This window comes from Tachyglossus aculeatus, chromosome 15 (assembly GCF_015852505.1).
Source record: "Tachyglossus aculeatus isolate mTacAcu1 chromosome 15, mTacAcu1.pri, whole genome shotgun sequence".
In the NCBI taxonomy this organism is placed as follows: domain Eukaryota; kingdom Metazoa; phylum Chordata; class Mammalia; order Monotremata; family Tachyglossidae; genus Tachyglossus; species Tachyglossus aculeatus.
The window spans coordinates 73,642-86,038 of NC_052080.1; the positions used below are offsets into that span (position 1 = coordinate 73,642).

At 53.5% G+C, this 12,397-nt stretch overlaps 1 protein-coding gene across 8 annotated transcripts in view; it reads right to left on the reverse strand.

The window, feature by feature from the left end:
* DMD (dystrophin) overlaps nucleotides 1–12,397 on the reverse strand; it is a 553,630-nt gene that overhangs the window by 47,778 nt on the left and 493,455 nt on the right. Inside the window, exon 1 of one of the 8 annotated variants that reach the window (XM_038757067.1) lies at nucleotides 7,131–7,155. The exons of 6 other annotated variants lie outside the window; for them this stretch is intronic. In XM_038757067.1, coding sequence (XP_038612995.1) covers nucleotides 7,131–7,150 — 20 coding nt within the window. In that variant the 5' untranslated portion in view covers nucleotides 7,151–7,155. Of the gene's footprint in view, nucleotides 1–1,489; nucleotides 1,540–7,130; nucleotides 7,156–12,397 lie in introns of those variants that run through there. One more of the 8 variants, XM_038757066.1, reaches the window with a different exon arrangement.

The window sequence follows — 12,397 nt, forward strand, 5'->3', positions numbered from 1 at the left end:
CAAAGAACAGTGCTTGGCACATAGTAAATGCTTAACAAAAAACGCAATTATTATTATCTGTGGGATATGAAGAGGGAGGGCGTTTCTCGCCAGAGGTCGGTGGAAAGATACGCGAGATGGAGGTACGGTGAGTAGGTTGGAGTTAGAGAAACACAGTGGGCAGCAGGAAATCAGGGAGGCAAGGTGACTGAATGCTTTAAAGCCGACGGCAAGGAGTTTCTTAACTTGACACGCGGTGTAGAGGGAGGCTGCACCTCTTTCGCTTCAGCTGAAAAGCGTTGCCCGGTCAGAAACAGGTAGGAATAATTGCACACAGATGCCGCTCAAGCTCGGACGCAACGCTGTGTTCAGATGCCGACTGCGAACGAGGGGCGGTGGGGAGAGGAGCCGGATGGAGAGAGGGCATGTACACTTGTGGGGACGTGGGAACACCCGCCCGCATGCGCACGCGCCCTCGAGGAATACCACACCGACGCCAGAGTCATTTCGGCCCTTCTCGCCAATCGCCAGGGCGTGGGGCGCCTCAGCCACCAGATGGGAAGGGGATGAGAAACCGCTCCTGGTGGGACGGACTTGGAAGCGCCTCGTGGGCAGGCAATGCGTCTATCGACTCTGCTGTGCCATACTCTATATGTTGACAACTTGTACTTCCCAAGCGCTTACTACAGTGCTCTGCACACAGTAAGCACTCAATAAATACCATTGAATGAATGAATGAATGCCAGGGTGGCTCCCAAGCAGATCGGGTTGGACGCAGGCCTTGTCCCGCAGCGGGCTCTTACATGTGTATTACTCTATTTATTTATTTATTTATTTATCTTATATTACTCTTTATTTACTTATTTTATTTGTACGTTTATTCTATTTATTTTATTTTGTTAATATGTTTTGTTTTGTTGTCCGTCTCCCCCTTCTAGACTGTGAACCCACTGTTGGGTAGGGACCGTCTCTATATGTTGCCGATTAGTACTTCCCAAGTGCTTAGTACAGTGCTCTGCACATAGTAAGCGCTCAATAAATATGATTGAATGAATGAATGAATACTCATCCAACTGCTCGGTACAGGGCCCCGTGCACAGTAAGGCTCCAAAACCACCGTCGGTTGACCGATAAATCTTACACCGAAGCACTCAGAGCCGACAACTTGGGGCATCAGAAAGAGGAAGGATGGGACCATCAATCAATCCATCAGTCATGTTTATTGAGTGCTTACTGTGTGCAGAGCACTATACTAAGCGCCTGGGACAGTACATCAAAACAGCGTCGGTACATACTTTCCCTGACACAACGAGCTTACGGTCTAGGGGGGAGACGGACATTACCCTAAACAAATAAATAACGGAAACTGGCGTACGTGCTGTGGGGCTGAGGGGCGGTGAATAAAGGGAGCAAATCCAAGTGCACGTATGGGGGACGGAGAAAACGGGACGGCTAGAAGCCCGGGAGACCAAAGGCAGAGGGGCAAGACGTCAGAGGGGACAAAACCCACCAAGGATCCCTGGAATCTCCTCTAAATTCCATGGCCAACGGTAGTGTGGACGTCTGTAGGGCAGGAGTTTGAATGAAAGAATAAATGAGTTCTTAGGAACCCGACGACGTTATCAAGATTTCTTAAAATAAACAAGCTAAGGAACTTAATGTCTTTATAAAGTATGCTTCGCTGGCTGCAAAAGACATTTCTCAGCTCCATTAACTAGTACTGTAAGTACACGATCTCACCTTTGACACCTGACTCGCAAACATCAATCAATCGACAGTATCGATTGAGGGCTCAAACACTGATTAAACGGCACTGCACCGAACCCTCGGGAGAGGACACCTGAGTCTGCGGTCCCTGATCTCATGACACTGGGAGTCTAGGGGAGAGGAACCGCCGAAGTGGGCAAGCCATAGGGGAGGGAGAGATTACTCTGGGAAGGCCTCCCAGAGGAGGTGGGATTTCAGAAAGGCTTGGAAGCTGGGGAAAGCAGCCGTCTGCTGGATGAGAGCAAGAAATCGATGGGGAGATGAGAAACAGACCCAGCTAGTAGGTTGGTTTGAGAGGAGGAGAAGTGTGCAAACTGGGGTAGCGGGAAACTGCCTAAACTGCCCTAAAAAATAGGAGGCGTAAATTATCCCCAACACTCAGTTTGGCCGACACTTTTTGCCGGTGACTTTTTTTACCCCCTGAGCGAGTTTGGTCACTTGTAGGCTTTCGGGCCCAAGCCGAGATGGGGAGACACGACCGACGGACGGTGAGGATTCTCCGACGTCTTCACTCCAGAGGCGGATAAAGACCGGCGAGGCCGCTCTCCTTCCCCTGAGCATCGCTCCTGGGGGTCTGACCGGGCATCTGGCTTCTCCGGCTCACAGAGGTGGGTGATTCCTCGCGTTCCCGCAGCGCTCCAACCTCTCACCGGAGCCGCACGCGGACTGGATTTTGTAATTTTGCTTTTTCCCTTCCGCCACCCGCTCCTGGGAAGGGCTGAGGAGCAGAGAAGGTCAAAGGTTGGAAGCAGGAGGGAGGGGAGCAAAGAAGCCTGGGGAATCTGCATTCCAGGGCAAGACGGCAGCTTGCAGGTGAAATCAGCTAAGTGGGGGCGGGGGGTCTCAGCCTCACCAGAGCCACACAGCCGTCTTTTCAAGCTCAGATAAAATCTTGCTGACGTAGGTCTTGTTTTGGGGCTTTTTTTCCCCTCAGAATTACAAGGTACAAGGCATAAAGATGCTCTAGGGAGGTAATAAAGCTGGAACTGGCCAAACCGGGGCTTAAACTGACACAATTCTTCTCCGCGTGCTAGGGAAAGAAAAGTTTCTGGGTTGCTAAGCACCCAACTTGTACTACCAAAGCGCTTAGTACAGTGCCCTGCACACAGTAAGCGCTCAATAAATACAACTGAATGAGTGAATGAACGTACATCCGCTTCCGGGATTTTGAAAACCCAGCACAGTCAGCTTTTACCAAGGCAAACGACAGATGGAAATGCGTCCTCTGGCCTCTTGCTAATTGGCCAGCCCCTGACGATTTCAAATTCTCCCTTCCAAAGCCATCAGAAAAGCCTTTTCCGGGAGCACCGCGTCTGTGCCAAGAACGCCACCGGCCTGGATTCGGATTCCCGGGTCAGGATTCAGACGTGCAACGCCACCTTCTCAATCACCTACGGATTTCAGCCAATTCTCGCTCTCCTACTCTCTCCCAGAAAGGTGGTATAGAGCCCGATGAGCGGGAGGGTGAAGGCCACTTCCAACTCTCCTGCTGACAACTTTAGAACAGCATTTTGGACATAGTAATCAATCAATCAATCGTATTTATTGAGCGCTTACTGTATGCAGAGCACTGTACTAAGTGCTTTGTACTTCCCAAGCGCTTAGTACAGTGCTCTGCACACAGTAAACGCTCAATAAATACGACTGATCGATTGCTTGGGAAGTACAAGTTGGCAACATATAGAGACGGTCCCTACCCAACAGCGGGCTTACAGTCTAGAAAGTAAGCGCTTAATAAATGCTATCGTTATTGTTATTAGAAATTAAAGTCCTCCTCCCGAGTGCGCTGGGTCGCCCGCATTTCCAGCAACGCGATTAAACATTCCCTCACCTCCGGGCTCAAACGGCGCACAAGATTACGGTGCGGCCTCGGAGCTGCGATGGACGCACTCCCTGGGTGACTTGTGAAACGGTTTCGTGAAATCGTCGGGAAGGACAGAACAGCAACGTGCAATCCAAAGAGGAACACCTTTCGGTTCCCATTCCGAGAAACGGCAACGGCCTTGTTATAATCCGCTTTCTCCGCCTCCTCCGAGACACATCTCCTGTCGACGGGTGCCTTTCTATCTTACAATGGATCGTCGGGACGGACAAAACAGCAACGGGCAATCCAAAGGGGAACACCTTTCGGGTCCCATTCCGAGAAACGGCAACTGCCTCGTTATAATCCGCTTTCTCCGCCTCCTCTGAGACACATCTCCTGTCGACGGGCGCCTTTCTATCTTACAATGGCTCTTCCGGGGATGAGGCAAATCAAAGGGGGAAGAATAAGCGGGGAGACGGACAGGGGGATTTTCTCAGGGGATTTGCGGGTTAGGGTTTCTCTTCATCTAGGGTCCCAGTGATCCTTTTGTGTGGAGATCGGACCCTTTGGGAGAGAAAACTTGGCATTTAGCAGCCCTCCTTGGCCTTGGGGGGTGCAAACGAAATATTCAGAAGAACGGACCCACACGCCTGCAAGCGGGTTAAGTTAGCAGGCTGCCCGTTCAGTTGGGAGAAGGAAGGTGAAACGAAGCACCTGCATACGTTGGCCCCTGAATTCACTCATTCAGTCGTACTTATTGAGCACTTGCTGTGTGCACAGCACTGTACTAAGCACTCGGAAAGTACAATTCGGCAACGGACAGAGACGATCCCCACCCAAAAACGGGCTCATGAAGAGCAAAAAGACCCACACGACTGTAGCTGGAAGAGGAAATGAATGAGACCGGATTGCAAATCCACTTAGACTACACGATTAATTTTGGATACGCCCCAGGTAGCGTCGAACCCCGAACCAATCTTTCAAAATGCTTATTTATATTTATGTCCGTCTTCCCCTCTAGGCTGTAAGGAAATGTCTCAATGTCTCTGTTGTTCTGTACAACACGGGGTCTGTTGTACTCTTCCAAGCGCTTTCATTCAATCGTATTTACTGAGCGCTTAGCACTGTACTAAGCGCTTGGGAAGTACAAGTTGGCAACATATAGAGACAGTCCCTACCCAACAGTGGGCTCACAGTCTAGAAGCTTAGTACAGTGCCCTGCACAAAGTCAGCACTTAATCAAACACTTAGTACGGTGCCCGGCGCACGGTAAGTGCTTAGTCAATATGACCGAACGAATAAATCCAACCGATTGAGAATGGGCCTGGGAAGAAGAGGATCTGGGTTCGAATCCCTGCCCGGCCCCTCGGCCCCTTGAGACCTTGGACAAGTCGCTGAACATCTCCGGACCCGTCTCCCCTCCCTCTTAGACTATGAGCACCACGCGAGACAGGGGCTGCATAATAATAATAATAATAATAATGGCATTTATTTAGCGCTTACTATGTGCAAAGCACTGTATTAAGCGCTGGGGAGATTACAAGGAGATCAGGTTGTCCCACTGGGGGCTCACAGTCTTCATCCCCATTTTACAGATGAGGGAACTGAGGCCCAGAGCAGTGAAGTGACTTGCCCAAAGTCCCACAGCTGACAATTGGCAGAGCCGGGATTCAAATCCATGACCCATGACTCCAAAGCCTGGGCTCTTTCCACTGAGCCACGCTGCTTCTCTAAATAATAATGGCATTTATTAAGCGCTTACTATGTGCAAAGCACTGTTTCGAGCGCTGGGGAGTTTACAAGGTGATCAGGCTGTCCCAAGTGGGGCTCACAGTCTTAATCCCCATTTTCCAGCTGAGGTAACTGAGGCACAGAGAAGTTAAGCGACTTGCCCAAAGTCACACAGCTGACAAGTGGCGGAGCCGGGATTTGAACCGAGGACCTCTGACTCCAAAGTCAGCGCTCTTTCCACTGAGCCACGCTGCATCCAACCTGTTGCTATTGTTTCCACCTCGGCACTTAACTACGGTTCTTGACACGTACTACTTAAGTCCCAGCTAATTATTATTATTACAATTACGTAAGGCCAAACAATATTTGTAGCTGCTTCTTCACTGGCCCCCGTCCGGGAGACTGAGGGGCTCCGATTCTGCTGTGAACGGGCCTGGGTTTGGCAGGCAAAGAAGACCCCCCAGGAAGGCAGTTGGGGGAAAGCAGCATTGCCTAGTGGTTAGAGCCCACGCCTGGCAGACAGAGAGTAATGGGAAACTATTTCTTCTTCTTATTATTATTATTATTATTATGATACTTAAGCGCTTACTATGTATCAAGCACCCTTCTAAGTGCTGGGGGAAATACAAGGTGCTAATCCCGACTCCCTCGCTTGTCTGCTGTGTGACCTTAGGCAAGTCACCTCACTTAAGACTGATCCCTCTGTAACCTCCCCAGCGCTTAGAACAGTGCTAGGCACATAATAAGCGCTTAACAGATGCCATTATTACGGTTATTATTCTCCGAGAAGCAGCGTGGCTCAGTGGAAAGAGTCCCGGCTTGGGAGCCAGTGGTCACGGGTTCAAATCCTGCCTCCGCCAACTGTCGGCTGTGTGACTTTGGGCAAGTCACTTCTTGGGGCCTCAATTCCCTCTTCTGTAAAATGGGGACTGACCGGGAGCCCCCCGAGGGACCACCTGATCACCCTGTAACCTCCCCGGTGCTTAGAACGGTGCTTGGCACATAGTAAGCTCTTAATAGATGTCATTATTATGGTTATTATTCTCCGAGAAGCAGCGTGGTCCAGTGGAAAGAGCCCGGGCTTGGGAGTCGGTGGTCACGGGTTCAAATGCCGGCTCCGCCAATTGTCAGCTGGGTGACTTTGGGCAAGTCGCTTCTCCGAGCCTCAGTCGCCTCATCTTTAAAATGGGGATTCATTCATTCATTCGTTCAATCGTATTCATTGAGCGCTTACTGTGTACAGAGCACCGCACTAAGCGCTTGGGAAGTACAAGTCGGCAACATATTCATTCAATCGCATTTACTGAGCGCTTACTGCGTGCAGAGCACTGGACTAAGCGCTTGGGATGTACAAGTTGGCAACATCTAGAGACGGTCCCTACCCGACAGCGGGCTCACGGGCTGGAGGACCGTGGGGGATGAAGACTGGGAGCCCCCCGTGGGCCCACCCCATCGCCCTGTAACCTCCCCGGCGCTTAGAACAGCGCTTGGCACACAGTAAGCGCTTAATAAATGCCACCGCTGTTATGACTAGTCTTCTTCATTGGCCCTCAGGTTGGTCCCTTCTCCAATGAGGGTGGGGCCCCAGAGTCGGGTCCAGCCCGCCCGGCGGGTCTCCAGCGCAGCGCTCAGCACAGCGTCGGGCACGGAGGAGGCGCTTTACCGGATGCCCCGTCACTGTTCTGACCGATGCTGGGCGGGCTCGGAGCCTCTTCGGCGGGGCCCCCCCCACCCGGCTGCTGGGGCGGGCGCGCCCCCGCGCACCTCCCCCCCCCCCGGCCCCCCCTCCCCGCTCCGCCGCGCGCGCGCGCGTCCGCCCCCGGGGGGCGGGGGGGGGGGGTCCGCTTACCGGCCGCTCTGCTCCCTCATGGCGACGGCGGGGGGCGGGGGGCGGCGGGGGCGGGCAGCGGGAGCGCGCCGGGCGGGAGCGCGCCGGGCGGGAGCAGGGAGGGCGGGAGCGCGCGGCACTGCGGCGGCGGCGGCGGCCCCGCGCGGACGGACGGACTGACGGCCGAGGAGGGGCGGGGCTTAGGGCCGAGGGGCGGGGCTGCACCGGAGGGGCGGGGCTTAGGGACGGGGCGGGGCTTAGGGACGGCGAGGGGCGGGGCCTAAGGGCGGGGCTCGGGATTGAGGGGCGGAGCCCTGCGCCGGAGGGCGGGGCTTGGGGCCGAGGGGCGGGGTTTAGGGGTGAGGGGCGGGGCCGAGGGGCGGGGCCTGCGTCAGAGGGGCAGGGCTTAGGGACGAGGGGCGCGGCTTGGGGTCGATGGGCGGGGCCTGCGTCAGAGGGGCGGGGCTTAGGAGCGAGGGGCGGGGCTTAGGAGCGAGGGAAGGGACTGGGGGTCGAGGGGCGGGACCTGTGTCGGAGGGGCGGGGCTTAGGGACGAGGGGAGGGGCTTGGGGTCGAGGGGCGGGGGCCTGCATCGGAGGGGCGGGGCTTAGGGGCGAGGGGCGGGGCTCACAGCAAGGTGCGGGGCTTAGGTCCGAGGGACGGGGCCTGTGCCGGAGGGCGGGGCTTAGGGAAGGGGGAGGGCCCGGGGGCGGGGCCTAGGGCTGTGGGGCGGGGCCCCTGAAGGAGGGCGGGGCTTGGGAGCGGGGGGCGGGACCTGCGCCGGAGGGGCGGGGCTTTAGGGCGGGGCTTATGAGCGAGGGGCGGGGTCAGCGGCGAAGGGCGGGGCTTGGGGTGGGGCGGGGCTTAGGGGCGAGGCTTGGTGTGAGGCGGGGCCTGCGTCGGGGGCGGGGCTTGGGCGCGAGGCCTGCGTAGGAGGGCGGGGCCTCGGGCGGAGGGGCGGGGCTTGGGGTCCTTCATTCAGTCAATCCGTTCATTCATTCATTCATTCAGTCGTATCCATTCATTCACTCATTCATTCAATCGTATCCATTCATGCATTCATTCAATCGTATTTATTGAGCGCTTACTGAGTGCGAAGCGCTAGACTGAGCGCTTGGGAAGTCCAAGTCGGCAACATAGACGGTCCCTACCCAACAGCGGGCTCACGGTAACAGAATAATATAAATAGAATAAATATGTAAAAGTAAAAGAAATAGAGTAATAAATATGTACAAACATATACATATATGTATATATATACATATATATATATATGTATATGCATGCATACCTATATGTGTGCATATATATATGCAAGTGTATACATATATATGTACACATATTATAATAATAATGGCATTTGTTAAGCGCTTACTATGTGCAAAGCACTGTTCTAAGCGCTGGGGGGGATATAAGGAGATGAAGTTGTCCACATGGGGCCTCACAGCCTTAATCCTCATTTTCCAGATGAGGGAACTGAGGCTCAGAGAAGTGACGTGACTTGCCCAAGGTCACACAGCAGACATGTGGCGGAGCAGCATTCGAACCCATGACCTCTGACTCTAAAGCCGGGGCTCTTTCCACTGAGTCTCTCTCTCTCTCTCTCTCTCTCTCTCTCTCTCTCCTCTCTCTCTCTCTCTCTCTCTCTCTCTCTCTCTCTCATCTTCTAGACTGTGAGCCCACTGTTGGGTAGGGACCATCTCTATATGATGTTGCCAACTAAATACGACTGAATGATTGATTGATTGATTGATTGATATGCAGGTGCTGTGGGGAGGGGAAGGAGGTAAGGCAAGGCGGCAGGGGGTCGGGGAGGGGCTTCAGCCCCCGGAGGGCGGGGCTTACAGGAGGGGGCGGGGCTGGGGTGGTGGGCGGGGCTTAGGGTAGAGGGCGGGGTTCGGGATGATGGGGCGGGGCTTGGAGTCGGGGCGGGGCCTAGGTGGGTGGGCGGGGCTTAGGATCGATGGGCGGGGCCGAGGGTGTGGATTAGGGCGCAGGGGCGGGGCCTGCGCAGGGGGCGGGGCTTAGGAATAATAATAATACTAATGTTGGTATTAAGCGCTTACTATGTGCCAAGCACTGTAAATACAAGGTAATCAGGTTGTCGCACGTGGGGCTCACAGTCTTCATCCCCATTTTCCAGGTGAGGGAACTGAGGGCCAGAGAAGGGAAGTGACTTGCCCAAAGTCACACAGCTGACAAGGGGCGGAGCTGGGATTTGAACCCACGACCTCTTGACTCCAAAGCCCGGCGGGTTTTGGGAGCGATGGGCGGGGCTTAGGGCCGAGGGGCGGGGCCGGGGCCGGGGGCGGGGCCGAGGGGCGGGGCTTTATGCACAGGGGGCGGGGCGGGGTGTTGGTGGGCGGGGCTGGGAGTCGAGGGGCGGGGCTTAATGCGAAGGGGGCGTGGTTGAGGGGTGTGGCTTAGGGTGCAGGGGCGGGGCCTGCGCCGGGGGCGGGGCTTAGGGGCGAGGGGCGGGGCTTGGGAGCGATGGGCGATCAATCAAACAATCAATCGTATTTATTGAGTGCTTACTGTGTGCACAGCACTGTAGTAAGCGCTTGAGAAGTACAAGTTGTCAACTCGTAGAGACAGTCCCTACCCAACAGCGGGCTCACAGCCTTAAAGGGGGAGACAGAGAACAAAACCAAACATACTAACAAAATAAAATAAATAGAATAGATATGTACAAGATAAATAGAGTAATAAATAGGCACAAACATCTATGCATATATACAGCGACGGGCGGGGCTGAGGGCCGAGGGGCGGGGCTGTGGGCGCTGGGGGCGGGGCCCGGGGGCACGGCTCCTCCATCGCCGCGCGCCCCCGCGGGAGGGGCTCCGGCGGCTCGCGCGCGCGCGCGCGCGCGCCCGCCCGCCCCCCCTCAGCGCGCACGCGCCAGCCCCCCCCAGCGCGCACGCGCCCGCCCCTCCTCCCCAGCGGCGCCCCCCAGCGGCCGGACCGCGGCGGGAACCGTGGCGTTCACCCCAGCGCTGACCCTGGGCCGGGCCCGGCCAGAGCGGCCAGAACAAAATACCTTTCGACGTATTGATTACTCTGTTTATTCATTCATTTTACTGGGACATATCTATTCTATTTTGTGAATATTCATTCATTCAATCATATTTACTGAGCGCTTACTGTGTGCAGAGCACTGTACTGAGCACTTGGGAAGGACAAGTTGGCCACATCTAGAGCGGGTCCCTACCCAACAGTGGGCTCACAGTCTAGAAGGGGGAGACAGAAGTGACTTGCCCAAAGTCTCAAGGTGTTAATATATTTGGTTTTGTTCTCCGTCCCCCCCATTTTAGACTGTGAGCCCACTGTTGGGTAGGGACTGTCTCTCTATGTTGCCAATTTGTACTTCCCAAGCGCTTAGTACAGTGCTCTGCACACAGTAAGTGCTCAATAAATACGATTGATGATGATGATGATGACAAGTGGCGGAGCGGCATTCTAACCCATGACCTCTGACTCTCAAAGCCCGGGCTCCTTCCAGTGAGCCATGCTGCTTCTCTTAATAAATAATAATAATGGCATTTATTAAGCGCTTACTATGTGCAAAGCTCTGTTCTAAGCGCTGGAAAGGTTACAGGGCAATCAGGTTGTCCCACGGGGGGCTCACAGTCTTCCTCCCCATTGTACAGATGAGGGAACTGAGGCCCAGAAAAGTGAAGTGACTTGCCCAACGTCTCATGGCTGACAAGTGGCGGAGCAGGGATTCGAACCCATGACCTCTGACTCTCAAAGCCCAGGCTCCACCCACTGAGCCACGCTGCTTCGCTTAATAAATAATAATAATGGCATTTATTAAGCGCTTACTATGTGCAAAGCACTGTTCTAAGCGCTGGGGAGGTTACAGGGCAATCAGGTTGTCCCACGGGGGGCTCACAGTCTTCCTCCCCACTGTACAGATGAGGGAACTGAGGCACAGAGAAGTGAAGTGACTTGCCCAAAGTCTCACAGCTGACAGTTGGCAGAGTCGGGATTCGAACCCATGACCTCTGACTCCATAGCCCGGGCTCTTGCCACTGAGCCACACTGCTTCTCTAAGCACATAGTAAGTGCTTAACAAATGCCATCACTATAATTATTATACTTGAGAGTAAAGGAAGTGAGTCAGGGCGACCTAGAAATTATAAGAAAGTATCACTTTCTACCAACTCATCTCTCCCAGGAGCCCAAGACAGTGTTTGGCACAAAATTAATTGATAATAATAATAATGGCATTTGTTAAGTGCTTACTATGTGCACTGGGGGGGATACAGTGTGATCAAGTTGTCCCACGTGGGGCTCACAGTCTTAATCCCCATTTTTACAGATGAGGTAACTGAGGCTCAGAGAAGTTAAGTGACTTGCCCAAGGTCACACAAGAGACTTTTGTAGTGGAGGTGGGATTCGAACCCATGACCTCTGACTCCAAAGCCCATGCTCTTTCCACTGAGCCACGCTGCTTCTCTGATATTGATTGATTGATTGATCAATCAATGGTATTTATTGCATGCTTACAGTATGCAGAGCACTGTAGTAAGAGCCTGGGAGAGTCCATTCATTTATTCATTCACTCGTATTTATTGAACGCTTACTGTGTGCAGAGCACTGTACTAAGCACTTGGGAAGTACAAGTTGGCAACCTATAGAGCGGTCCCTACCCAACAGTGGGCTCACAGTCTAGAAGTGTCCAATACAACAGAATTAGCAGACAGGTTCCCCGGCATACGCATATATACTCTAGGCCCAGCTGCAATTTATTTCTGTGCCTGCCTCTTCCACATTGCATTGTACTCTCTCCACTGCTCAGTAATAATAACAATAATAATAATAATGGCATTTATTAAGCGCTTCCTATGTGCAAAGCACTGTTCTAAGCGCTGGGTCTGCACACAGTAATACCACGGATCAATTCATCCTGTCTTCTAACTCTAAGGATTCTCCTCTACACACACAGCGGCTGCTGATTGCCTGTGTGGATATTGAGAGTGAATTGTGTTGGAAAAAATGGTTTGTTTCCAGGGGACATCCTTGCATTGTACTCTCTCCACTGCTCAGTAATAATAATAATAATAATAATAATAATAATAATGGCATTTGTTAAGCGCTTACTATGTGCAAAGCACTGTTCTAAGCACTAGGTTTGCAGACAGTACTGCAGACAGTAATACCATGGATGAATTCATCCTGTCTTCTAACTCTTAAGGATTCTCCTCTACACACACACAGCAGCTGCTGATTGCCTGTGTGGACCTTGAGAGTGAATTGTGTTCGAAAAAAATGGTTTGTTTCTGGGG